A 26,320-nucleotide genomic window follows, 5' to 3' on the forward strand; every position below is an offset into this window, starting at 1 on the left:
AGAACGCCTTTTGAGGGACGGTGTTGTAGGAGAAGGAGGACAAGTTTTTAGAGTCAGGAGACAGAAAATGACCCCACCTCTGCCAGCTGATGATCTTGGACCGATCAGGTTACCTCTGCTATAGAATATTTAGACACCCAAACACATCTGAAAGTTTCATGTTGAGGTGAATTGAATTTGTTTAAGAAAGGTGTATTGGTTTGCAGTAAATGGTATTCTGTAAATATAGGCTATTGCTTTGTTTTGCCAGTTGTCAAATGTGTTATTCAATCCAGCCACCCACATGTATGCCAGCTCCTTAAGGGTGTTTTATCAATGGTTAAAGGTTTACAAACAAGATATTTTTCTCATGGTATTAACCTGATTCTTTTCTTAAATACCTTTGGGTCCAGCCCTCCAAAGATGTTTTGATTAGAGAAATGCACATAATAAAAGCATACTTGTTGCTTAGACATTAAAAATTATTCACAAAAGAGAACTACTTTTGAAAGATGTATTTGTGTTGGAAAGAAAAGATTTCCACTTCTAATCACAAACATTTGCATGAAAGCAAACAAGGGCCTGTCTGAGAGGCACTTCTACACACGTCCATATGTGCAATTTGCAAGACTGAATGAGAGGAAAAACATGCCTTGATGATACCAATAGAATTATGTGAATTTTAATATCACTAAAAGGAAACTCTCCTTTAAGCATCTGAGAAAACTATTAAAATACGTTTACTGAGATATGTGAGTGTGACAATACCAGAATTACAAAAAAGGTTAAAAGAAATAATAATTTTAATCAAAGGAAAAAAAGCAGTTTGTTGATATACATTGTCCCAGGTCTCTTCTATTAAATACAGTTTATAGAAATACTATAATTTCAAAAATACATCATAAATAATTTTGGATGTTTCCCACATTTAATATCATACTTTTTGAGGACAATCATTTGGAAATTGTCTCAAAAACATGGAGAAATATATTTTGGTTGAAATACTTCAGTGGGCAATGGAGATAGCATGAAAGGCCCCAAATATTTTTCATCTCATTGGACAGAAGCAAGCATGTACTCCTTTATAATAAGTTAGAATAATCATATTGAATTAGGTCTCCACATTTATCTTCTAGTAAAAAATGTGGTTGCATCTTGCAACAATGTCAGGAGGAAACAAAAGAAAAATAAAATTTGCAGTAGGGTCATTTCTTCAGACCACCACATCCCATCTCTTTATGAGCTTCATTCTTTGTCCCTAACATGCATCATCCTGAAGCAATGACATACTTTCTGACTAGAGTGTAAACAGCCTTTTGGTTTCACAGTGAGACATGCTGTAAAAAAACCACTGGTTCAAAACAAGTGAGTTTCTATAGAACAAATGCGAGCCCTCTGAAGGCCTCTAGCTTCAGAAATTCACATTTGCGCTCTTTGTTTCTTCTCCGGGTAATGGCGGCACACTGTTTTCATGATTCCTTTCACTAATGAACTGTTGTAAATTTGTTTTTGATATTCCAGAGATGCCTAACTTCAGCTTCTGGACAATGCTGAAGATGCACCACATATTTTAGACTCGCTTTGGCAAGGTGTACTCTCAGTGTTGTGGGCGATTTTCATGGAAGAATATTCTATTTAAAGAACTACTGTCCCAGCATTATACAAAAAAATTATTTATGAAGATACAAGAGACAGAGCAAGCTCTCAATTATGTTTACACAAGCACAATGTCAGAGTGTCCCTCCCCACTCCCCAAGCGGGGTGGGAAGGAGTGTGTACTCATTTTGAGAAAAGAGATACAAAAGGTGTTCAAACGGTTACAGGAGAGAAAACAAAGATCTCCAGAGTGGGTGTGCATACAGACTGTGACTGTAACTGTGTGTTGTGAGATCAGACTGGCAAGATTTGATTCACTATATAGGGAGGGAAGGAAGGAATGATCAACCAGGAAGTCAGGCAGGTATCAAGTTCTTCTCAGAGAGTACATGTTAAAATTGAATATTTTTTTTTAAAAAGGAATAAAGGCCATATCAAAATTTATTTTTAAAACTTCTCATAGACTAATGCCTAGAAAACACTCTCAAGTGAAACATATACCAACGCAAAATCAAAACTGTTTTCACCTTTAATTTACAGGCAGCTGAGCTCAAAATCCTTGAAGTCACTTAGAACAGAAATGACAACATAAAATAAGTAATACTAATTTTCCAATTAAACTAGTTGGAAATGAAAAAATAATTTACATGTCATATAGAAAATAACCAAATTCTAATTTGTGAGGTATTTTTAAAGGATATTTCAAAAGAAAAAATCATGGACCCTTATAATTGTGTAGTTGCCTGTGTTAGGTGGTCACCCTGATTAATGTGATTTAACATAGGAAGAGAACAGTAAGATTTATAAAGAGAAAAATGTGATTGCCACAAAGCTTCTTTCTCAGGTACCTTTTTAAAGACAGTAGGATGTTTTGCTGGCTTTGTTCACTGACCTATGACACATCTACATCCTATGACAAATAAAATGTCACATGGTAGGTAGTCAATACACATTTGTTGAGTTCAGAAAAAAAGTGTGGGGTATTTTTGTGAAATTGTGCCAACTGTGCCCATCCTGTTACCGAGGTAGACAAGTAGTCTTTGTTTTAAATTAGGGGGCAAGAATTTTCAGTGGAGCATACCTATCAATATTAAAGACAGACACTGTCTGAGCAAGAGTGAGCTCACCCGGTCCCAGGACACACCTGGAGCAAGCTCAAAGCAGTGGAGAACACACCTGGGACCACACTGTGGCATTCCTGCTACCTGAATACCTGAGGACAGCAGAGCTCAGGTGTTGGTCAGCCCATGCCAAGTTAAGGATAACTGCATGGATGATCTCATTCTCTACAATAAGCCTTTAAGGTAGATGCTTGTTATTTGTCAAGGAGGGAACCAAGAGTAGTGCTCTTATCTGACAAGCACAGGATTGGGACGTTAGCCCTTCCTTCCATTCTGGTTTTAGAGCCACTATACAATGACCACTGTCTTGTGTGCACTGTCTCAGAGGAACTTACCCTGCCTTTGCCTCTGTAAAAAGAAGGCAGTTGATTCAATAAGAATAGTTCAATAGTGCATGGTACTCCAGAATTTTAGTTGTTACCTAAAAAGGCTATTGAAATATCATCTCAAAAATATCCTACTATCTTGATACTGATACATTAAATATGGGCGCGAATTTCATTGTAAGTGAGGTATTATATAAAATGGTGACAAAGCCTAGATAAATTTTGGTGCACCTATAATTATTTCAAATTGTTACAGCATATAGTATGTTACCACAACAACCAGAGGAAATAGGAATTCACCCAGTCTTCTAGATGAGGAAACACAATAATTGAGTAGATATTTTCATTGATTTTTTCTATCTTTTATTGCTATATATAGATGGCTTACTTGTTAAAGATTGCTTTCTAATTGCTTTATGTTGCCTTTAGTACTATTTTGTTAAGGGCCTCAAACATTACAGGACAATAGGTATAAAATGGATAGCTAACTTAAATGATGAAAAGAATTTGTTCACAAGTGTCTAAACAGTAAAATATACTTTACTGTCACTTGCTTCCAATCTGTTATTTTAAAATCTAAAATATCACATATTTTATATAATAAAAATCCTTATTTGTTTAGAATATGCACAGATAAAAGTTTACAAGCTTAAAATATTAGCAGTTGTCTTGCTTTCCCAATAATCAAATACATTTTGCTAATGCTTTCATATTTTAAATACTTAAAATAAGCTTATGAATTCATAAAATAATATGTCATTTCTTAATATATTAATATATTTTGTGCTGCACAAGAATAGGATGAAATTTACTTGGAAATTTTAGCATCTGCTACTTCAAAAATATTTCTAATATTTTAACTTTTATATTCTTAAAACTGCCACTTAAACTTATGTTTACCTGTAGTTATTTCTTAAAATCTATGGTGAATACATTTGTTTGAGGTACATAACTTTGGTGATGTCATGAAATAATCTGAATTGGTAATAATTCAGGTTTCATTCATAGTGAAATTTTCTGTATGATACAACTAATGATTACACAATTAATGCTTTCCAGAAAAGAAATGGGTCCCAGGAAATGTATCAAATGTATTGGTTCTGAAGATGAAGTAAGCTATTCTATTGATATAGTGTATCTGTGAGTTCCCAAGAGGAAATAGAATTAAACTTTGTTCAAATAGAGAGATTTTAAAGAAAAGGTATTGGCTGTCTCAGAGGGCACAACATGAGATGCTGAGAAGTCACAGATTGACAGCCTCCCACTCCCAGGCAGAAAATAGAAAAGGAGGAAAGAGTGTTGCTAGAGTGTGAGCTGGAGCTCAGCAGGAGAAGCAGGTCTGCTGGGAAAGAGATAGAATCCTGAAAGGAGACCTTATACAGGGATCACACTACCTGGTTGACATAGGGACGGAAGGAAGAATATACTCTATTCCCCCCTCATTTCTGATCTCTTGCTGATATGTTTCCTTGGCCAGACCCAACTGGCCACCAGAGCAGGAGCAAGAAGAGTAGGTAGGATGGTTCAGTGCATAAGACTGTGCCGTTTACGTGTCTGTCATGGAGGCCTGATGTGGATGCAAAGGCTAAGCACACTTCTCTGACAATTCTGCAAGTCTAATAGAAAATAGCATTTGGAGATATTTCCCCTTAAAATTTCTAAAACTACAATTTATCACCCCTTATTTTTCTGCATTTTCCTCACTGTAAGCTCTATTACAATTTTTTTTTTCTTTCATTGTCCTTCAGGTGACTTGAAAGCCCATGGTTCAATAAATCCCCTAGTTAGAAGATTTTTCTCTAAGACCTCATTCCAGAGATTTCTAAACTGTGGGAAGTCTTTGTACAATCATCAATGATTATGAAATACAGAAAATTTCCCTGAGATTCCTGTTAAAATTGGTAATAACTTTCCACAAATATTAATCCAGCCACCCAGAGATGACACAGAATTTCTTTGATAAATATCAACGCATTTGAAGTACAGTATGTACCTGTACTAATTGTTCGAATAGTCCCTAATCTATTAATCTCACATGTATGTGTAGATTTTGGCTGTCTTCTGATAAGATAAACAAATACAAAGAATTATCCAAAATGACACTTTCAAGAAGCCTTCTTAGTAGAACAAAAGGAAGAGGAGCAAGTGGATATTATTCACGTCTGTATTGCTTACTCCCACCAACCATCAAGGCTGGAGTCTTGTATATTCTGGCACCCCATAAATGTTTGGTGAATTGACTAAACCTTGGTTTGTCCTTATTGCCAACCATCCTAAACAGCACACAAATGATTACTTCTTAGAAAAATTCTGACTAGTGTTTGATATTATCTATCTTTCTCTCCCATGCAGTTGTGTAAATGCTAAAAATTTTTTTTGAATGTTTTCTCCTTTGATCTTAATGCCCTCTACTTGAATAACAGCTTCATACAAAATTCTTACCAGCACAAACCACAGCCTATTCAAGGCGTCATTTTGAAAATGGTGTCAGCATCTTTTGAGAAGACAGATAGTACCTCCTTCTGCACACAAACTAAGAAAATAGATAATTTGGTATTAACATAAGAACTAAAGATATTTTAAATGTGTTCTTTGATTTTTTATGATCAAAAGAAAAAATTTTAAAGAAGAAACAAAATGTTCCCACAAACCTGGCTCTGTTATAAAGAAATCCTGTTTTTTCATGCATTAATAAAAGGATTCAATTACAAGATTAAATTTTAAACATAACTTTTAAAATTTAAACAGCAAAAGCATTGTATTTAACATGAATGTGAATAAGCAAAAAATACACACCTAGTAAGGTAGAGTTTCTGATCAAAGTTAAAATATTACTGTATTTCATACTTTGTACAATTTACAATCATTCCTATATTTTATAGTATAGCTTTAGAAATGACCTTGCCCTTTGATATCCTAAATTTAACAATCCTCAGAACAAAGTGACCATCTCTTCTGCTTTAAGAACAAATGAACCGAGCCCTAGGGAATGGCACTGTCTGGGCCTTTGAACACAACGAAAGTGATAAATCCTGTTTGATGTGTATAAACATCAGCAAATTCATTTTGATTTAATAAAAAGGTGAATTTGTTTCACATCCTGTGAGGGAATATTTTCTTCTTCCTGAAAACACTCTTATTCTCCAGAGGTTGCTGCGTTTTCCTGGGGTGCAGGGTAGGAAGTGAGCGTTGCTGCCATGAAAATGACATCCGCGGAGGTTTCAGCGACATTCACTTCTCAGAATGCACTGTGGTGGGACACTCAGAGCATGAGGAGAGGAAAAAAACCCTTCGACTTCACCAAAATGTCACACTGCATTGAAAGCCAAAAGGAAAAGCTGTAATAGCAACAGTATAAATTCATTATTTGTAATCTTATAGTTCCCTAAATCTTTGTTATTTTAAAAGATTCAGAGAAGTGACTTTTAATATTATACTGGCATTTCAACCCTGAAAAGCCTTAGAAAGTTAAACCCTACAGCCAATACATTTCAAAATTAGGAATTTTAAGTATATGTTCAGAAGAACTGAAAATTTCACCTTCCTAAGAACTTAAAAAAATAAAAAGATAAAAAACAATTCCAACAGACTATTGCCAAAAAATCTTTTAGACTAAAATGTTATGATGATTTAGACTTATCTGGTCTTACTATATAAGGTACATACAGACTTAAAGCTAACTTCAGATAACATCATGGTAGAGAGACCTGATTTCCTATTTTGCTGAGGTCTTGCGTAGCTGAGGTCCTGAAGATCACAAACTTGTATATCTATGGCTTCTATTCCTCCATCATCCTCATCACCATCCTCACTGTGTGGAGCGTACTGCAGTTAAACCTGCAAGCAGGACTGAGGGAGACATCGAGGTTTCTGTCTGCCGAGCATCCCTTCTCTAGTTTCCTCTGAAGAGTCCTTCTGTTTCAGACCATGTACAGCTAATACCAAACCCCTTACCCAGGGGACGGAAACCAGACTGAAGGTTAGTCAACCAAACATTCCATTCTCCATCCTCAAAGACAGTAAGCAGCTACAACTGCCCCTATAAGAATCATTCTGCAACTCCAACTGAAAATTCCGACCAAAAAAAAAAAAAAAGTGCTTTCTTTTTCTTGCTAGGATTCAGTACTACCTCTAAGGTATTAGCATACTGAAACAGGGTGTCTAAAAATGAAGCTAAAACTAGAAAGAGATGCTGGTAACTTTGACTGACAGGGCCAACCATGTCTTCAATGGCAAGATTTACTCAAGGCTTTTTGCATCTAACAAGTAAAATCTCAAAGCCAGTTTGAATTGGTGTTGTCTCTTGCAGCTAAAAGGATCCTCATTCCAAAACATAAGCCTAAAAATGAACCTGATTGCTTTTGAAGTTTCTAATGGGTTTTTCCTCTTCTTATACATAATCTGCTTTAGTCCTCACAATTTGGGACTATTAACACATAATTATTCTTCATTATTTTTGAATACACACTCCATGAAAAAGGGTGGGAGAATGGGGGGGGGAGGTGATTGATAGAAAATCTCCCTTTCATGGAAGAAATGTGGAGGCTACATATTTCAGGGCTTGATGGTTATTCATTAAATGAAAGAATAAACAGTATCAAACAGGTGATCCTTCACTAATCCCTGGGTGATATGCTATGAAGCTGTTATAAATTGCTAACAGTCTTAAGAGAATGGCTCAAATAGGAAGACATATAGATAGAATCAGGTTAGGTGTGGGCACCTTAGATTTAGCACATCTATGTGGGCATGGCCATTGTCACTGGGATAGGAAAAGCAGGACCTGGCAGGTTAGTCATACCTCAAGGATATATAAGCAAAAAGATCCAACAGGCTTGTAGGTTGACAGGTCTGACTGAAAGGCACAGAGGGATTGACAAGATGGAGGTCACTGAAATACAAATGACAGCTCAGGGATGGGCATCATCTTACCAAGAAGAAGAACAGGAGGTAACCACCTCCCTGAAGGTAATCTCAGCCCTGCTGGCTGCTCTGAGAAAACAGGTTCCAGGTTTGTTCTTGGTTGCAGCTGGGCAGACATGACTGGCACTCCATACATGTGTGTGGAAGAGTATAAGACTTGTTCTCCATGGGTGCTTTTCCGGGTGCCTCCCATGGAGAGAGCTGCCACTCCTGGCTGCTCCATTGGGTGTAGGTTCATGATTGAGCTCTCACCTCTTATATTAGCTCACGCTCTCACATTAGATGTAATCACAGCTGGCAGGGCTTTCTGGTGATGTCTCAAAGACAAGAGTCAGAAAAATATTTTTTGTGATTTTCATTTCATTCCTACTGTTGCCTCTTCGGCAGTGACAACCCCTTTCCTTTCACCTGCCCACTCAGTGATTCAGTAGGCCTGAGAATGAAGGTGGGGTCAGAGATAGCATTTCCTATCAAGTCTGGAAGAAACAAAGGAGACAGAGAAGCAGACAGGCGTGGCTGTTGGGGATTTGAGGACTAGCTTGGGGAGAGCATACCAAAGGAGGCGGAAGAATTTGCCCTGGATGAGCCCCGCGACGTGGAGGGAAGGTACAGCAGCCCCATTACTCCCGCCTCCCAGTGCCCCTCGCGCTGGGTACCCCCTGCAGCACGCTATAGTCTGGCGGACACAGCAGCTTCAGTGTGGCGCGGCAGCGACCAGACCAGAAGAGCTCGGCAGGCAGCATCCTGGCCGGCCTCTGCCAGGGTCCAGAACTATCTGACCGGACAGATCTGCTGGCCGAGTTCATCCTTCAGATCTCTGCCTTCCAACACCCAGGCTAGGATGGGCCCTTCCTCCGACCATCTCTGTGAGTCTCAGTCTCAATCTCTCAATTTTCTCTGGCGCTGAATTTTGACTCTCACGCTTGTAAATACGTGTGTTGTGTGGGGGGGGGTGACTGTACGAGTGGGACAATTCACTTATGGTCCAGATGACCCTGGAAGGTCACCCATAAATCACAGGACATGGTGTCTATATTCGCAGCAATAATGTACAGGAACTCTAGGATATGAAGCATGCAGAAAAGGCGCAGAGTACGTAAAAAGTACTGAAGAAAAATATTTCAAGCGCAAAAGAGAAAAAGCAGTAGTAAGTAAATGAGCCCGAGTGCCGCGCCTCAGTATTTGTCACCTTCTTGCACGCTGGTCTGTAAGGGGCTTCATCCCCTTTGCTTCCACCACAATTTTGGCGGCCAGCCCAACGCTGGGCCCTTCATATGACCAACCCCGAATAAGTGATCGAGTCAATGAATGAATGAATGAATGAGTGAAGGTTCATCACACCCCGGAGTCCGCAGAACAGGAGCTTCGACAGGTGGGGGACGGCGAGAGGCCCAGCTTAGTCCTGGCGGCCGCGGGCCGGGCCCGGCGGGGCCGGGAAAGGACCGCGCACACCCAAAGACACCTGCCCGGGTCGGAGCGCGGCCGGGTCCCCACCGCGTCTCGTGCGCCACCCCGAGCCCCAGCGCGGCCCCGCCCCGCGCGCGCACCCCACACCCGGGATGCCCCAGCACGCGCTCGCCCCTGCCGCCAACCCGCTCCCCGCGCCCGCTTGGGGGCGCTCCCCTTCCACCCCGCGCTCCCACGCGCACGCCGCTCAGCCCTCTGCGATTCTGCTCGTGACCCTGGCGCGCGCCGCCGCCTACCTGAGGGCCGGCGAGGGAGGCGCGCAGGAAGGGCCGACGACGCCGAGCAAGGCCTGGGCACGAGGCGTTAGGCGGGCGAACGGCGGCCGCGGCGGACGGACCCGGCGCGAGAGCGCGCGCACGCGCGGGCGCGCTCCCTGCCCTCGCTCCCTCGGTCGACTCCCGGCCAGAGCCCAACCCTGCTGCCGCGCGCCGCCAGCCTTCCCGAGCCTAATAACAACGGCGCCCAGGGTCAGGTGGCCGCGCGCGGACAGCGCCGTCATTGGCCCGGCGGGGAGCGCGGCGCGCCAGGATTGGCTGGAGGGCGGGGCCTAGGCGGGGCGGGGGCGGGACTGCTGAGGGAGGCGGGTCTTGGTGGCGGGGGCGGGGCGAGGCCGTGGTCCGCGCCTTTGTGCCCGGCGCGCGCTCTCCGCCCGGCTCCGGCTGCAGCGTCCGCTGCATCAATAATTCAGAGCGGCGGCAGCGGCGGCGGGTGCGGGCAGGAGGCGACAGCAGCGGCGGCTATGCATCCAAGTGCGGCTGGGCAGCCGCTGCACCCCTGAGGCCCGGGCGGGGTTCCCGGAGCATCCCACGAGGGACGCTTGTCCCGGAGCGCTAGTGACAGCAGGAGTGACCAGAAGACGTCGGCGAGCTGCGCCCCGAGCTGAGGAGGGGGCTTCAGAGAGGGGCTGGGGCGGGGGGTGGCTGGCGCGAGCAGCCCCCGGGGCGGGGGGCGGGGTGGGCTCCGGCGGCGCGATGCGGGGCGTCGTGGAGCTGCTGCTGCTGGGCGCTGCGTGGCTGGCAGGCCCGGCCCGCGCGCAGAATGAGACCGAGCCCATCGTGCTGGAGGGCAAGTGCCTGGTGGTGTGTGACTCCAATCCCACGTCCGATCCCACTGGCACAGCCCTGGGCATCTCCGTGCGCTCCGGCAGCGCCAAGGTGGCGTTCTCTGCCATCCGTAGCACCAACCACGAGCCGTCTGAAATGAGTAACCGTACCATGATCATCTACTTCGACCAGGTGAGCTCACTTTTCTCGGGGTGCACATCGGATGTGGGGTACGGGGTAAGCAGCGGCGGAAGACGGATGACCAAGGTCTGCAAGAGCTCCGCGGAGGCGCGGAGGTGCGGGGAAAGCAGCTGGGACTGACTCGGGTCTCCTCCCCTCGTTCTCATTTCCTTATAGGTGCTAGTGAACATCGGGAACAACTTTGATTCCGAACGCAGCACTTTCATCGCCCCACGCAAAGGGATCTACAGTTTTAACTTCCACGTGGTGAAAGTCTACAACAGACAGACTATTCAGGTCAGCTGCCACCTCAGGTCGGGGCCTGGCCCTGGCAGGGGACTGCTTACCGCGGGGGTGCGCGCGATCTGTGGAGGTGGGGGACAGAAGTGGCAGCTGCTTGTACCCGGGTAGCTTGGAGGGACAGAAAGGAGAGTCTCACAGTTCTGCAGCTTGGACTGTCCCTTGCTTTCTCAGTTGCTGGCTCTCACGACCCACCTCCATCACCAGAGAGGGTTCTACTTCCTCCTTCTGGGCCCCTTGGAAGAGGTTCCCCGGCTCTCTTAGGGGACTCCCGAGACTTTATGTGACATCTGCTGCTAGCCACACAGACAGCCCTATCTTCTGTAAGCTTCATAGGGCTATCCCCGGCACCACCAATACCCTCAACCCCTTGCCGCAGCCCCGGGACTGAGAGGTGTGTTGTACTCTCTCGCCATCATCCCCGGGAAGGTCCCATTCCTCTAATCTGGTGGCCTGGGGACATCCCTTTTTATGGGTGACTTCCATTTTTTGAACTAGCAGCTTAGCGCCTTGGAGGATGAAGGGCGGAGAGAGAAAAGCGAGATTGCACTGTGCGACTTCTCCTAGCTCCAGCCTTGTCCCGGTCAGCACTCTGTGCTTTCGTGTTCCCAAAGACGCCCAGATGTCCTTTAAGCACAGACAGAAGCCGAAATTGCCACTGGAGACAGTGACCTGGCTCTGGTCTGGCGAGGCCACCGCAAGGGCAAAGCAGGCTGCGGCGGGCGCGGGCTGGAGCTGGGCAGGGATGGAGCCAGCGTTTTGGAGATGTAGCCGCGCGTACCTCGCTGCGCGCTTTCTAATCAGGTGGAAGCCTCGCTAAGGTTCTCCAGGCTTCTCCACCGCGTCCCAGCAGCTAGGACCAGGGGAACCTCCTTTTCTTGTTTGGTTTTGGTTTTTCGGGAGGAGAGTTGCCTGAGTTTCTCGTTGGGTTTGGGGGAAGCGGGAGAGACTTGTAAGGTCTCAGCCACCTGCGATTCGCTAAACTGGATAATGCAGCTGGGTTCTCTAGGCGCGCGCGCAGTTGAGAAACTGGGGTCGAAGACCACTCCCGAGTTGGGGAGCAGATGCTTCCTCTCACCCAAATTATTTGGCCTCTAGTCTCCACCGCACCTCCTGCTGTAAGCTGCAAATACCAGCACTCTCCCTTAGACCGCTCCCTGAGGCCTTTGAAGTTACCGGCTTCCGCATTCGCCGCCCGCGCCACCCCCTCCCCATGTCGCGCCGTTCTAAACCGGGTCTTTCTTTTTTCCAGGTGAGCCTGATGTTAAACGGGTGGCCGGTGATTTCAGCCTTCGCTGGGGACCAGGACGTGACCAGGGAGGCCGCCAGCAACGGAGTCCTAATCCAAATGGAGAAAGGCGACCGAGCATACCTCAAGCTGGAGCGGGGAAACTTAATGGGGGGCTGGAAGTACTCGACCTTCTCCGGATTCCTCGTATTTCCCCTCTGACTGGCTCCTAACCGGGATGGAGGCCGGGAGAGGGCAAAGGCAGGCGGGCGAGAGACAAAGACTGAAAGTAAGAAGGCCAGAAAGCCGCACCGCTTGGAACTTCCCACTCGTTCCCCACCCTCGTCGGGTAATCAGGTGCGCACCGGCGGTTGGACGACTTGGTGTGTTTCCTTGTTAGAAGTAAATTCTGCTTAGCTCTGCGCACTCCCGTTTCCAAAAATAAACTCAACTCGCCTCCCCCAATCCAGTTGCAGTAATCAAGAAAAGAGACTGCCTTGTCATTGTTTCTTACTCCCATGCTCATGTTCCTAGCGATTTATTTAAAAGAAACTTTGTATTTAACTATATAATGTGAAATATTTCCTCTGTCCTCCCCTCTGAATCCTTCCACGTACTGAAGTCCAATCATTTTCCTTCCCCTTTTTCAGTTTGGAGAGGGGATGAGTTTTTTGTTTTGTTTCCGAATGGGGAAAGTAGTTTAAATCTGACAAGTATTGCTCTTCTTAAAACATTTCGAGTTAATTAGCTGAAGATATGTTGTATCCTCAGCTGCCCGTTAGCCAAGAAAGGACTCACCTTACTGGTGACTGATTTAAAATATACATAAATATATATCATTTGTACACAAAGAACTCTTCGCAGTGGAAACTGGCTGTGTTCCCGTTATTTCTGTGTCCTGTTCGGAGTGGTCGTGAGTCTAAGGCTGCTTGGTGTTCTGATGCTTGTCAACGCCCTCGTACTCTGTGGCCCTGCTAACCGCCCAGGAGGATCATCCGGACACGTCCTCTTTCCCTGTACCATATGTGTGAATAGCCAAGATTTAATTTTGCGTTAATCCAATAAAGTCAAAGCGGGACTTTTATTTTTCTGAAACAGCTTTCTGAACTCCGCATCTTCCCAGGCTTCAATGGTGAAGCTGGGGACTGAGGGTGCCCAGGGCGAGGCTGAGAGAGGCAGGACTCATCAACTCCACCAGGAAGGCCGGGCGCAAAGGCCGGCGTGAAACTGGTTTGAGCTCCTGCCTTCGCCAGGCCTGTGCAGGCCTGCTTCGGCTGTGCACCCTGCTTTGTTTGGCACAAACCTAAGAAATGGGGCTCCCGGCTTGGGAGTGAAGTTTGGGTTTTTCGGATTCCAAATGCATAGGAATCGTTCCTATTCAGAAACCCAAAACCAGCCTGCCCGAGTGGCAGCTTCCCTGCGCCTTCTGCTCCTGGATGTCCCCCAACCTCGTCTGCTCTGCAATTCCTGAAGCAGCGTATGTTTTATACCAATGCCTCTGAATCCCGAGTACCCTGCCAATGACCCAGCACCCTGGACCTGTGATCGCACTCATTTGCAGGACTTTTATTGGAGAGGTTCCAGAGGAGTTTTGATTGTATCGGAATATAATGTGAAAGCAAAATTGAAATAAACGACTTTGTTTTAAGTCTGGAAGCCTGATCCAGTCACTTGGGCTGCAGCAGGGAGGTTGGGTGCTGGGGAGCAGGTGGGTGGCGACCCGGGACAAAGGGCAGGATCCTTGGTCGATGGGGTTCCTCTGCTTCTAGTCCCTCTGAGGGGCTTTTTCCTGGCCTGAGATCTAGGGTTGAATTACTGGCTTCAGGAGGAAGAAGAGAGGAAGAGGAAGAGGAAGAATGATAAGAGCACAATAAGCAACATTGCTCAGATTTATTTCTGCGGTTTGCCTGACTTAGAGATTTCCTGAGTGGGGCAGGGGCTCTGGGTTGAAATCCAGGCTCTGTTTCTGCAGCTGCAATTCAGGGGACTCCTGGAGCCCCAGAGGCCTGGGGTCCTTGGGGATATGTGGGAACTTTGTGGTGAGGCTAGGAATGCTTTTTTCTTCATGCCCGATGGCTGGTTCCCTTTTTCCTCAGTCAGTCCCAAAAGAAGTGTGGATGAGGAGGAACAGAGAGTCCTCAAGGAATTGAAAAGAAAAATTACTCTTTGTTCATAAAGAAACACATGGCCTGCGGTCTTTCTATGGGGAAGGAGACGCTGGGGACTCTTTGATGGTGGTAGAAGGACCTCAAGCCTACAGAACCTCAGTGCAGAGCCCACCCTCCAGGCAAGCAGAGACCCCTGCAGGTGGGAGGCTCAAGGCTGGCTGGGCTGTGTAGTCATGCAGCACAGAGGCAGAGTCTGCATCACTCCAGAGCTCACAAGGCTATGGGTGTGTATTCTCCCCTCTTCCTGAGGGCAGGACCAATAGGGTTGTTGTCCTAGCAGTTAGGGGACCAGCAGGGTGTGTCCTAGCTAGGTGACTTTGATGCCCTCTCTCTCTCTCTCACTCTCTCTCTCTCTCTCTCTCTCTCTCTCTCTCTCTCTCTCTCTCTGGGCCCCAGTTTGCCTATTTCTATAAAGACAGGGACAAATTCCAAAAAGCCCCTTCTGTTCTGTACATCTAGCCATTCTTTGTGCCTGGACCTGAAGCGGGCAGATACTTTTGCCTTGGTTTGTGATCTTGATTGGAGCACGGACTGTGTGTGTGTGTGTGTGTGTGTGTGTGTGTGTGTGTGTGTGTGTTTTGGGGGGGTAGATGTGCATGAGGAACTGGGGCACATTGAATCCCTGCTCTGGGGCATTGAGGGTGAAATTAGTCAAAGCAAATGGGCCTTAGTGAGGAATGGGAAGGAGAGGTTCTCCTGAATTCTGCCCTGGCCCAGCTGATTGCCTTCTTGGAGGAGAGTCCTTGTCTCTTCAAAGCCTGAACTTGGCACTGGAGACCCTTCTTAGTCTAGCTGCAGCCTTTTTTCCCTCTGCATGCTGATTCCTCCCTCTGCCATTTGATGGATACATTTACCATTGTTATCTTTGGATCTCCACACCTGCTATTCTTGTCCTGGAAATTGAAGTATCTTTTCTTTTCAAAATTCTGTCCTACGGAATACCTGTGAAATTCAAGGTGCTCCCTCTAGGACACTTGCCTGTGCACACAGTACCAGCACTGGTGTCTGAGGATCACCACCCTTCCTTGTTCTCCAACCACATCTTGTTTAGAGACATCTGGAGCTGGACTTGTTCCCCACTCTGCTTTGTGCCCACAGGGCAGTGGTAGCTCAAATTGGCAAGCCCTTGAGAGTGCCAAATGGTGTCTCTGCCCTAAAGGTTCTGGGGGTTTACATCCCCCAAACTGCCCTCATTCTCAGGCCCGAGCTTCCCATTAGCCTGTGTTGGGCTGTGGGTAGCTCCTCTCAAGGGCCTAACACAGGACAGCAGGTACCTCCTTTCCTTCTCCTCTGGGGCGAAGAAATGGGAGGTGGGGCTTAGTGAGTCACATTTGGCTGGACTGTAGAAAAATTTGGGTCCAGACTGGAGGGCCTCAGATTCTGACTAGTGTGTTGGAGATCAACAGGGTTGGAGAAAAAAGGATCTGTACCACCTTGCTGCCCAAACCAGAGATTTGGAGGGGAGGAGGACCATTGTACCTCATGATGGCTTCCTTTAATGCTTTGAATTCTCTTTATCCTTGCAGATCTTGGAGCCCTGCTTTCTTTTAATGCCACCTGCTTTCTTTTAATGTAAACTATTTTAGATCTGATCCTCGAGCGCAGTGATGCTGAACTTTTTTAGAGCTTCCAATGACAACAAACATCTGGCCATGGCACACGTGCCATAGGTTCCCCACCATGCTGGAGGGGGTTCAGGACCATCCTTTCCTTCAGCTTTACTCTCTGAAGTTCTCCTCCCCAGCCTGCATCACCTTGGTTACTTCTTCCTCACCTGTCCACTGGATATATTCTTCCCAGAGTTCAGCATTCAGCTAGGCCTAGGGGATGTTAGGCATCTCCTGATGCCTAACATCCAACAAGTTGGCTTCTTTGCCTGGTTCTCCACACTGTGCCAAGTGTTCCTTGAGCCTGGTAGGTGAGGGTCCCTGCTTTCTGCCCAGCATTGCCAATTTAGCCACTTCCCATGTTCGTGGAGCTGGAAGCGTGCCTTCCCACACCTTCCGAGATGCATTGGGTCAAATAAGCTCTTAATGAGAAAATAATAACCTAGATGGAGTGGAGCCTGTGCTGGCTTCTTAATTGTTACCTTAATGGGATGATAGTGGAGGCTGCTGGCAGAGGTAAGAGGCAAGATTCTCCCTTGGGGCTTACGTTAGCTTTTAGTGGCCAGCTGACAGCAGATAAGGCCTGGTGCAACCTCACAGGACATTTTCCTCCAATTGCAGGTCTGTCCCTAAGTCTAATCCTTCCCCTCACCCAGTCACACACCTCCAAGCAGGAGCTTGGTCAAGTTCTGTCACTCCCCAAGGCATTCAAACAAAATAGGAAACTTTACCCACTCTGGGGGACTCATCTCCTGGAATTGAAGCCCAAATCCAGAGGAAGGCTCAGGCCCTCTCTCTATTGAGCTTATTCCATGGATAAAAGAAAGGTTGCCCAGGGGACCAGTACAAAAGCTTCTGAATCTCACTGTACAGAGATTGTCATCCTCTCACGAGCCTCAGTTTCTTCATTTCAAGTGGGGGCAATAAGGTCTTCACAGCAGAGTAGTTGGGAAAACTTTGCTAAAAGGTATTTTAAAATGCTCAGCACTGGCCAAGAGATTAGATACTGAAAAAGTGTTAATAATAATGAAGAGTAATAGATATGAGGGTCACACTGTCATAGAAGCAGAACATAAGGGAATACCTAGCTGGACCCCCACATCGGAGGGGGAAACTGAAACCAGGAAGGAGGAGGAACACAGAGTCCGTGAGTATGAATGCACATATGGGAAGAGGATCCGAACACTTATTCCTTCCCTGCCCCTCCATCAGCCACCGAGTAGGAGAGTTTATGCCCCAGTTGCCTTCTACTGTCACTTCTGTTGCTGCTTGTGCCTCAGCACTTGCATGGGGCGCTGTGGGTGAATATACCCTCTGCTTGTCTTCATGCTCCTCCACTGGAGCACAAGTCCTGTTTGCTTTCTGTGTCCCTTTGGAAGGCATTCCCTTCCAATGCAGTAACCGTGCTTTTCACCATGCTTGGCTTAGGGCCTCCCAAGATAGCTGGCACAGAGAAAGTGCCCTGTGATGGTGTTACCAACCAAACCAAAGTGTACCTGGCACTCAGTCCTTGTTTCCCCACCCATCCCCACACACTGCTAAGAATACTAACGTGGGGGTCCTCTTTGACCTGAGCAGGCAGTGGAACCTTCCTGGACATCTTACTCCTACCTCTTCTCACTTTGCTCTGAGCTCAAGTCATTTCAGAAGTCCCAGATGTGTGACACTTGGTGGCAGTGAGCAGTGACAATAAAGAAGTCAACATTAGATGTGTGAGTGGACATTTGGGCTTGGTGCTAGGTCTTCTCACTGGGAAGATGTGTTGCTGTACATGGACATGATTGCCTATACTTCAACAGTAGTGAGGAGACAGTATGGCTGGTATCAAGGAGGAGCACTTTCTTATGATCTAGATCCAGTTGTGTGGCTGCAGTCTAGAGCCTAAAGACAGACATCACTGCTTCCTTTGCTGAGCTTTGAAGAGTTTTGGGAAGGAGCATAGGGTCAGGGACCAAAGATAGACTTCTTTCTCATCTGAGAAGACTTCAACCTGACCTCAGGGTTCTGCTTAAGCTCTACCTGTTCTTTAAGGCCTCCCCTGTGCTGGCAACCTGAACTCTGCTTGTCAGATTACGCCCCGACCACCACTCTTCTGGGTGCTAAGCTCCGTGAGGATTTGGCCCTGGACTCTGTGTTCCTAGGAGTGTGTACCCAGGACTTGGCACAGTGTCAAGGGCAGGAGATGTTATTTCCATGTTCCTTGAATAGATGATTGATCACATGAATGGGTGGACAGTTGGATGGAGGGATTACTGGTTGTGGGCATGTCTGCCTGACCCACCAGACTATGAGCCTCACAAGGGTATCTGCCTTGTCTATTTTGTTTATAATTATATTCCAAGTGCCTAGCAGAGTGTCTGGAATACAGCTAGCATGAGAAGTATTTCCTAAGTAAATATGGTACTTTCGAGGGACTCACTGGACTGTGAGATTCTGGAGTGCAGGCTTAGCACTGTGTCTTTCTCTAGGTCCTCATCAAAAAAACTCCTAAACTTCAGGATGGAATTGCATTGTAACTGTTGTCTCGGGTCGACCCTCAACAGAAGTTGTCTTTGCATACTGTTTGCCCCATCCCAATATGCCCAGCATGCTATGAGAATCTTACAGGTCAAGTCCTATATTTTATTTTTCTTAAAGGCATTTTCTTAAAGAACATTTTTCTTAAAGAACATTTTCCCATTTCCTCCAGCATCTAGGAATATTGTTCAATACTGCTTGGTTGCTCCATGAATCCAGGAACAAGCCATTTAGTCTGTAGCAATGCATAGGTACTGAAGGCCTTAGTGATGGTGGTATCCCGTGGTGGCAATGAGTTGGTGAAGTCTAGCAGGTTGCCAGGTGCAAATGGTAGCCACCTGGAGCCTTAGCCAGTGGAGGGGCTGGTAAGTCCCTACTCACAGTAGTCATAGGACCACTGAGGTTCTGTTCTAGCTGAAAGCAGAATGAACTCTGCAATCCCTTCACAGTTATAAGTTCTGCTGCAGATCATAGAGGTGGAGCCGGCTCAGCTATTTTCCTCTAAAGAAAATCAAGGATTCCCCAAATCCCTTCTATTCCGTAGCTTCACTGTCCAGCTGGGAGTGCAGCCCAACAAAGAGATCTCTGGAAAGCTCTGCTAGCCAGCAGTAACCTGCTTACTCAGGTGAGGCGTCAGGAGCCCTTTCTTCCATCATCAGAAATTACTGCACACTTTCAGAGAAACTTTCAAAGAGGGAAGAGGGAATTACTAACAAAAGAGAGGCAACTGGGCATTTCTTTCTCCTCATTTAAAAGGAAGCTGTGTGATCTGCCCAGATCTTGTATTAGAAAGACTCTTTTGTATTCTGAGAGACTAAAAAATAAACTCCCCAATGCATACTTTGCTGAGAAGTTCAGATGATTTTATAATGACTGAGCAGCACCAAATATGGTATTAAAATGAAGCTGATGAGGAGCCTGCTATTTTACTAACTCATCTTGATCAAAGTTGGTCAATTTAGGTCTCAGCAATGTTCTTCTTCTTGAAGGAGTTCATTTCAGGTAGATGGATTATTTACTGATTCTGGAGATGCTGAGGGAGAGAGAGCACATTAGCAATACCAATTGAGCTGTAGATGCCGACTCACAGCTCATCCTCACGTGGGATCCGAGATCCGAGTGTCTGGTGCTTTTCCTTCTTCCTCCTCTGGACTTTTGATGCTTTCCTTATGGGAACGTGTTTGGCAGGTTTGCCAGCATGTGGGACTAAATCATCTCCTGCATCAGTGACTGACAGTGGTGCTCTTTGAGGCTCTGGAGTTTTCAGCTGTTTTCCTTGATTGCCAAAATGTGTCCTTATCTCTGTCATAAGAAATTGGAATCCAGGCTGAGTGCAGAAATAAGCCTGTCCCCTGAGGAGTGAAACTGTACAACCTCTACAGACCCATGACAACTAGAGGTCAACAGAATGCAAGACTTTCTGAGTGGTGGTAATGTCTTCATGGCAGAGTTTCTAGTTTGAAGTTATCACCAGAATCCTGATTTCTAGCTCCAGTACACAGAGTAAAACATTTAATGACCAGCTCTTGGTGTTGTGACATGAATCTTCTCTTGGCCTTTCTGAATCCAAATGGGCCAAAATGTGCTTCTCAGTCTCCCCTGAGTGCTGCATGTAAGACAACCCATGGTGAACCAAGCCTCTTTAGAGTGGCCACAAGGACTGCATGACTGGGACCTGCTGACCTCTGTGATCTCCTCTACTGTTTTCTTCTACTGCAATATCTGCCTTTTTCTTCAATTCTAGAAAATTCCAAGCTGTCTTCTATGCTGGAGGTTTTCACATGTTGATCCTTTGGGAACAAAGAACTCTCACCTACCTTCCACTTGTTGAGTGTCTTTTTCTCTCCTTTTGAATCTAAGATAAGATGCCATCATTTCCTGATGACTCTAATTCAAGTCGCTTCCTTTACTGCTAGCTGAGCTCTATCACACTGCCTCAGTGACTTTTTATATAGTAGTCATAACCCTAAGAAATGTTTACTTATGGGTTTACTGTTTCTCTCCCTCCCTAGGGACAGGGAGCTGCTCTGCTGTGTGTCTCACTTTATTCCCAGAGTTTGGAGGAGGCCCTGGGAAGCTGGAGGCTTACTTCATATATGAATGACTGAATGGCAACCATCACTCTAATCATATTCCTCCAACAGGGTAGAGCTATCTCCTCAGTGACCCCGACATTCAACAGCTCAAGAAGTTTGAGGGAGCCTTTAAACAAATGTCACCCATCAAAAATAATGTCACCCAGGCCGGGGATTTAGCTCAGTGGCATAAGGGCTTGCCTGGCAAGTGTGAGGTCATGAGTCTGATCTCTAGTACCAAAAAAAAAAAAAAAAAAAAAAAAAAAAGTCACCCTTCAGAAGCCATAGTCATACTGAGGTGAAATAGGCTGGTAACCATGAGGTCAAGGATGAGGGCTAGAAAAACTAGACTTTCAGCCCATGCTAAAGGGCTGGGCTTCTTACTTGTTATCATCTGTTTTAAGAACAATTAATTCAGCTGAATCACAATATTGGGCTAGGGAAAACTGCAGTTAGCTGTGAATAATGAATTTTTCTGGTGGAAGCTATCCTGCAACACGTAAGCATGAATGAGAGAATAAGGAGCAAAGGGCCTTTGGTCAGAGGCAGAGGTGCAAGCAGCCAGGATGTCATCCCTGGGAGTGTAACTAAGCTTTGGAACAGAGATGTGTGGCAAGATGAGGGCAGAGAAAAGCATGAAGGCTGAAGGATCAGAGGCACAAGCTCCTTGTGTGTTCCCAAGAGAGGAGAATGCAGTGGTGGGTGGCTGGCGTGCGGGGGGGGGGGTGGGGTGGGGCAGCAAGGTAGTCTAAAGTTGTTGGAAAGATGTGTCCTCAGGCTGCCAACTACCCTGATGCTGCAAAAGAAATATGTGGGTAACCTAGTGTTTCCAATCAAAGAGTCACTTGACAATCCTTGCCTCTCAGTCACTGCATGCATACCCACTGCTACCTTTGCACCATGAGTTCTAGGGAAGAGCCCAGACATGGAGCCTCCCTAGCTATAGTCTAACTAAAGAGTATAAAGTAGAGAGAAGGATTAAAAAAATTAAGACTAGAGACATGTATCTGTTTTACTAGAATTAGTGTCACCCTGACATTAATAGTCTCATGTGTTTGGGAAGTGATTAGATCATGGGGCTGCTGTACTCATAGCAGTTAGTGCACTGATGAGTACATAGCTGACTTGCTGTTAGGAAATGTGGCCTGGTTAGAGTTGGTCACCTGAAAGGGTAAATCTGTCTCCTCAGCTCCTCTGTTCTATCTCTGCTGCCATGGGTTGAGCACCTTTTCCTCTGCCATGCCCAGTTTTGCAAACCATTGCTCCTGATACCTGGCCTGGGCTCTGGCCTGGAGGTCGTGATTCAATACCCGCCAAGTAGAGTCAGCATCTGTGTGTAGTGTTCAAAGTGTTCAGGGTGAAGCGGAAGGTGGGAGAACAGGGTTACTTATTACTTCCCATAATGAAATCTGATTATACAAAGGATGTGACTGTATGGTCCTGAAGAGACAATCTGAGAGGTATAATTAGCATCAGCTTGCTTTGCAGGAGAAAGGGGCAAGCTGCCCGTGTTGGCTAAAGTATCTACTTCTCAATAGGATGCCTGGGCGGCTGTTTGGTGGCTGCATCCTTCACTTTCTGCCTTAATGGTGACAGCCTACTGCAGCACACTGTGTTTTTGTCTGGCTTCTGCAAGGATAATGAAGGCAGCTTCACAAGAGCCCTTGTATCAACTGTACCTGCTGGAGAGCCTGCCCACCTGACTCTTGTCATTTTAATTTGGCCTCACATGCTGCCAAAGTCTGCTGTCCCTTCTTGCCCTTTGCCATATTTAGACATTCTTGTCCCTCTAAATGTGAGCACCAGCGCTTCGTCTCCCCACCCTTCCTCCCTGGGCTGTGCAGTTCCGACACCCCCACTCTGTCCCTGCATGGTCTTAGAAGACTCTGCCCACCCTTCATCACCTCTTTTAGTTATTGCTGTGTCAGGAGCTACTGCCCTCTTTTTGTTAGGATGTCAGATTAATTTCTAAGTAAAAGAAAACCTGACACCAGGCATCAAAAGTCCCAGTCCAGGGTCTGTTGATTTGAGACTCAGCTTGATGTTCTATTAGGATTATTTGGTTGCAAGGAACAGAAATTGGCTATTTTAAATATAAAAGGAATTTCTTCACATGCCCTGGGACAGCTTACAGAAACAAAGGGAAAGATAGAGGAAAGTGTTGGGGAAAGCAGGGAGAAAGACAGCCATGCAGTAGAGAGGCAAGGAAGAGGAGCTGATGACCGATCCTTGGGGAGCCCACCTTTGGGATGCATCAAAGATAGTAATATTCATTCTTTTATCATTAGGCTTTAAGACTTCACATTCCTGGAAAGAGAGGACTGCATCACAAGCTTGCCCTTCATCTGGAGGAGGACTGGACAATTTGATATTTACCACACTAGGCTGTAAGTGGGAGAGTCACTGCTGTTTTTCAGATTGAAGTGATGGCTGGAAATAGGGACTCTTGGGTCATGCTCTATAGGTTTGCATCCTACCTCTAATCAGCTGGGTACTTTTTAGCAAGTTATTTATTTTATCTGGGTTTCAATTTCTTCATTTGAAGAAATGAGGATGATAATAATGCCTATTTTTCAGGATTGTGGAGCAGCTTTTGAAATGACATAGTAGGCACTCCATGAGTGTTAGTTATTACTAGTAAAACCAAAAGGAGCATATATGTGTGTTTGTGCACACATTGAAATTGGGTGGTCAGCAATGTAAGTACTCTTTCTATATATTCTTCCAATCCCTGGATGTGGTTTCTTAACTTCTCTCCCAAATGGTAGTGTCTAGTCAGGAGAGCCTCTAGGTTCCCACGAACAGAGGAACAAGGCAGTATGAAGAACTGATTGATAGAGAGTATGGACTTTAGAGAAAACTAAATTTTGTTTAAATATTGACCCTGCTACAGTTTGTACAACCTGGATAAGTGGCAGAGTATCTTTGTATTGTATAGAAATCACAATAATAAACATCTGCTTCTTAGTATTGTTAGGAGAACTCATTCCTTCATGTAAAACACAATGATTAAGTTTTTCTGAGCCAGGCACAGGAGTCCCTGCTCTCAGGCTCATAGGCAAACCGCAATCTAATCATACATAGAGTTACATAGTTACCCAAGAGGTGCAAATGCTATGGAGGAAATGCCTACTTAAGAAACCATGAGCCATAAAGGAATCTGATTTGGAGCTGAGATGTGAAGGTAGCAATTAGGCCAAAGCTGGAGTGCCTACAGCATTCCAGGCACAGGGAACAGTGTGTGCAAAACCCCTACTGTGGAAAGTCTCATCTGTGGAAGCTCTAGAAGGTCTGAGGAAAGGTCAGGGTTGCTCCAAAATAGGATGGGAAAGGAGGTCAAATGAGGCTAGAGAACTCCAGATCATGCAAACCTGGGGGCCGGGGTGAAGATTTAGGTCTTCATTCGGAAAGCAGTGATCCCCCGAAAGCGGTGAGCTGCTGCTGAAAGATTTAAAGCAGGGAGCCACAGTTGTCTCTACATCTGCAGGATAGCAGCTGACTGGTAGGAAGAGAAAGGCCTGGATAGGGAAGAGATGGGAGCACACACAGGAGGACAGTCAGTCATCAGGCTTAGAGATAAAAGCAGCTGGACAATGATAGGGCCAGTGAAGTTAAGAACATTAGACGAACTTGAGAGAAATGTGGCAACTAAGTCCTTAGCATTTAGTGGTGAATGATACGGAGATGAAGAGAGGATTGTTAATGGGTGGTGGTCTCTGATTTCTCCAAAACTTTTGGTCATGCTATAGGATGGGCAGCACTGCCACTGCCTGTAGAGAACTGAAACTGGGTGGGGGTAAGATCAATGGGGGACATGTTAGGTATGAGATCCTTTGAAATCCAATGTCAGTGGCAGGTAGATAGATGGATATCAGGGTCCGGAAGCCAGAGGATGGGTCTGAGCTAAAGGGATAAACTTGGGCCTTTGTTCGGATAGGTCAAGAAGCCCCAAGGAGAAGCACAAGAGTCAGGGAAATCTCCGAGCAAAAGCTCTTCTGTTGTTTTAGAGATTTAAATGATTTCTCTCCTCTCTCTCTCTCTCTCTCTCTCTCTCTCTCTCTCTCTCTCTCTCTCTCTCTTTGTCTGTCTCTGGTCATTCTCATTGCCAAATCTATCCTCTTGAGGCTGCTTCTATGATTGGCTTCTTGTAGAGTTCGCTTCACTTCCTACTGGGACTTGTTTATTTGATTAGCTCCTCTTGTCACCTAATAAAGGTTAAGGATCCAGAAGGGGCTACATAATGGTGGGTGGGGGAGGGAAATACTGAAACCCAGAAGAGGGTCTTATTAAGCTCCTCTCAGCTACACCCAAGCACACAAACAATTCAAGCCTGACACTTTGATTGAACTTAATTTCTTTCTTTCTAATGCCTTCCCTGGAAGAGTTATGAGCTCAGTTTCCCCTGACAGCACCAGGGGGAGGACAGTATTGGCAATGGCATAAAAGCTGAGGAGCGAGGGAAGAGCAAAAGATATAGCATTTATCCTGAGCAGAGTCCTGGAGCATCAGCCACCTTCTGAGTGAGACAGAAAAACCAAGGACTTTAAAAATAGAACTACTTAATGCTTCAGGTGGGGAAAACAATCCAGGCTAAAGATGATGTTCCTCATTTTAAGAGACTGATCCCCTGTGAGGCAAGAGAGACCCCAAGTCCCAGGCTGGAGATGGGGGACAGCGGGGCATGAGGAGATGGGCTGCACTGGACTCTGTTTCTGGAACTTTGACTTGGATTGTGCCAAAAATGCCCCGTGAAAAGGGGACAGGCGAGTCCCTTAGTGGAGACAGCAATGTGCTTTGAGATGGGAACAAGCTGGGGATCATGGTGGTTTCAGGAAAAGACCAGGACATCTGTATGCAAGCAGAGATTGCTTTCTTCAGAATAATTCTCAGAAGATGGAAGTCTCCTTTTTTTCAAATGATAACAGCTGGGGTGACTTAGGGACAGATGGAGTAGAGCTGAACAGATGCACCCATATCATGGTAGAAAGAGGTGCCCAAAATCTTATAATATCTTGGTGGAAGTTGAGGGCCTCAGGGAGGAGGTGACTCCATTCTCAATAGCTTTAACTTTTCAGAACAGTTTCAGACTTACAGGTCTTGAAAGATAGCACAGGATTCCCACACGCCCTCCTGACCTGATTCCCCTATTATTAACATCTTAGATTAGCATGATAATTTGTCATAATCAAAAGTTAGTATTAATATATTATGATTCATTAACTTCCATGCTTCAGTCAAAAAAAAATTTTTTTTAGTTTTATTTAACATCTTATTCTCATTCAGGATCCCAGGATCTCACCCACATTATATTTAGCTCCCACATCTCATTAGGTTCCTTTTGACTGTGATGTTCACAGTAATTTCCTTGTTTTTGATGACCTCAGCAGTTTTAAAACTGTCAAGTACTTTATAGGATGCCCATCTGTCTAATTTGTCTAATATTTTTCTCATGATTTGATTGGAGTTGTGGAATTGGGGGAAGAAGACTAGAAGTAAATATTTGTGTTTTTCATCACATTAATCAAATGTATACTCTACCAACATGTTTGTCACTATGTATCCTGACCTTCGTCACCTGAGTGAGGTAGTGTTTGTCAGGTTCCTCCATGGTAAGGTTAACCTCCAGTACTTTCCATACTGTATTCTTTGACAGGAAGTTTATATAGCCTACATTTAAACAATGAAGAGTTATTTTTCCTTCTTTCCTTGCCAGATTCATAAATTATTTTAAATGCTTTGGCAAGGCTGACTCCGCTCTTTTCTATTTATTCAATCATTTGTTTATATCAC

General features: G+C 45.5%; 1 protein-coding gene and 1 long non-coding RNA gene across 2 annotated transcripts in view; one reads left to right on the forward strand and one right to left on the reverse strand.

Moving 5' to 3' along the window:
• The window catches only part of LOC101788611 (uncharacterized), an 87,465-nt gene extending 77,590 nt beyond the window's left edge, over positions 1 to 9,875 (reverse strand). The window contains exon 1 of the long non-coding RNA XR_010046932.1: positions 9,649 to 9,875. This is a non-coding gene — a long non-coding RNA (uncharacterized LOC101788611). The remainder of the gene's footprint in view (positions 1 to 9,648) is intronic.
• Positions 9,876 to 10,346: 471 nt separating this feature from the next.
• Cbln1 (cerebellin 1 precursor) lies at positions 10,347 to 13,819 on the forward strand. Its single transcript, XM_005007117.4, has 3 exons — positions 10,347 to 10,647; positions 10,813 to 10,932; positions 12,188 to 13,819. Exons 1-3 carry the CDS (start codon positions 10,384 to 10,386, stop codon positions 12,383 to 12,385), a joined length of 582 nt encoding a protein of 193 aa, XP_005007174.2. The 5' UTR covers positions 10,347 to 10,383; the 3' UTR covers positions 12,386 to 13,819.
• The last annotated feature ends 12,501 nt before the right edge of the window (positions 13,820 to 26,320 follow it).

The sequence above is a fragment of the Cavia porcellus genome, unplaced genomic scaffold (genome assembly GCF_034190915.1).
Source record: "Cavia porcellus strain 051 isolate PalLab524CR breed Dunkin Hartley unplaced genomic scaffold, mCavPor4.1 scaffold_4, whole genome shotgun sequence".
In the NCBI taxonomy this organism is placed as follows: Eukaryota; Metazoa; Chordata; class Mammalia; order Rodentia; family Caviidae; genus Cavia; species Cavia porcellus.

Bases quoted from the DNA above. Each gene is read 5' to 3' on its own strand.
- Cbln1 (XM_005007117.4), top strand. From the start codon at position 10,384: ATGCGGGGCGTCGTGGAGCTGCTGCTGCTGGGCGCTGCGTGGCTGGCA. The intron at 10,648-10,812 runs GTGAGCTCACTT...ATTTCCTTATAG, and splicing joins TGATCATCTACTTCGACCAG to GTGCTAGTGAACATCGGGAA. The intron at 10,933-12,187 runs GTCAGCTGCCAC...TCTTTTTTCCAG, and splicing joins ACAACAGACAGACTATTCAG to GTGAGCCTGATGTTAAACGG.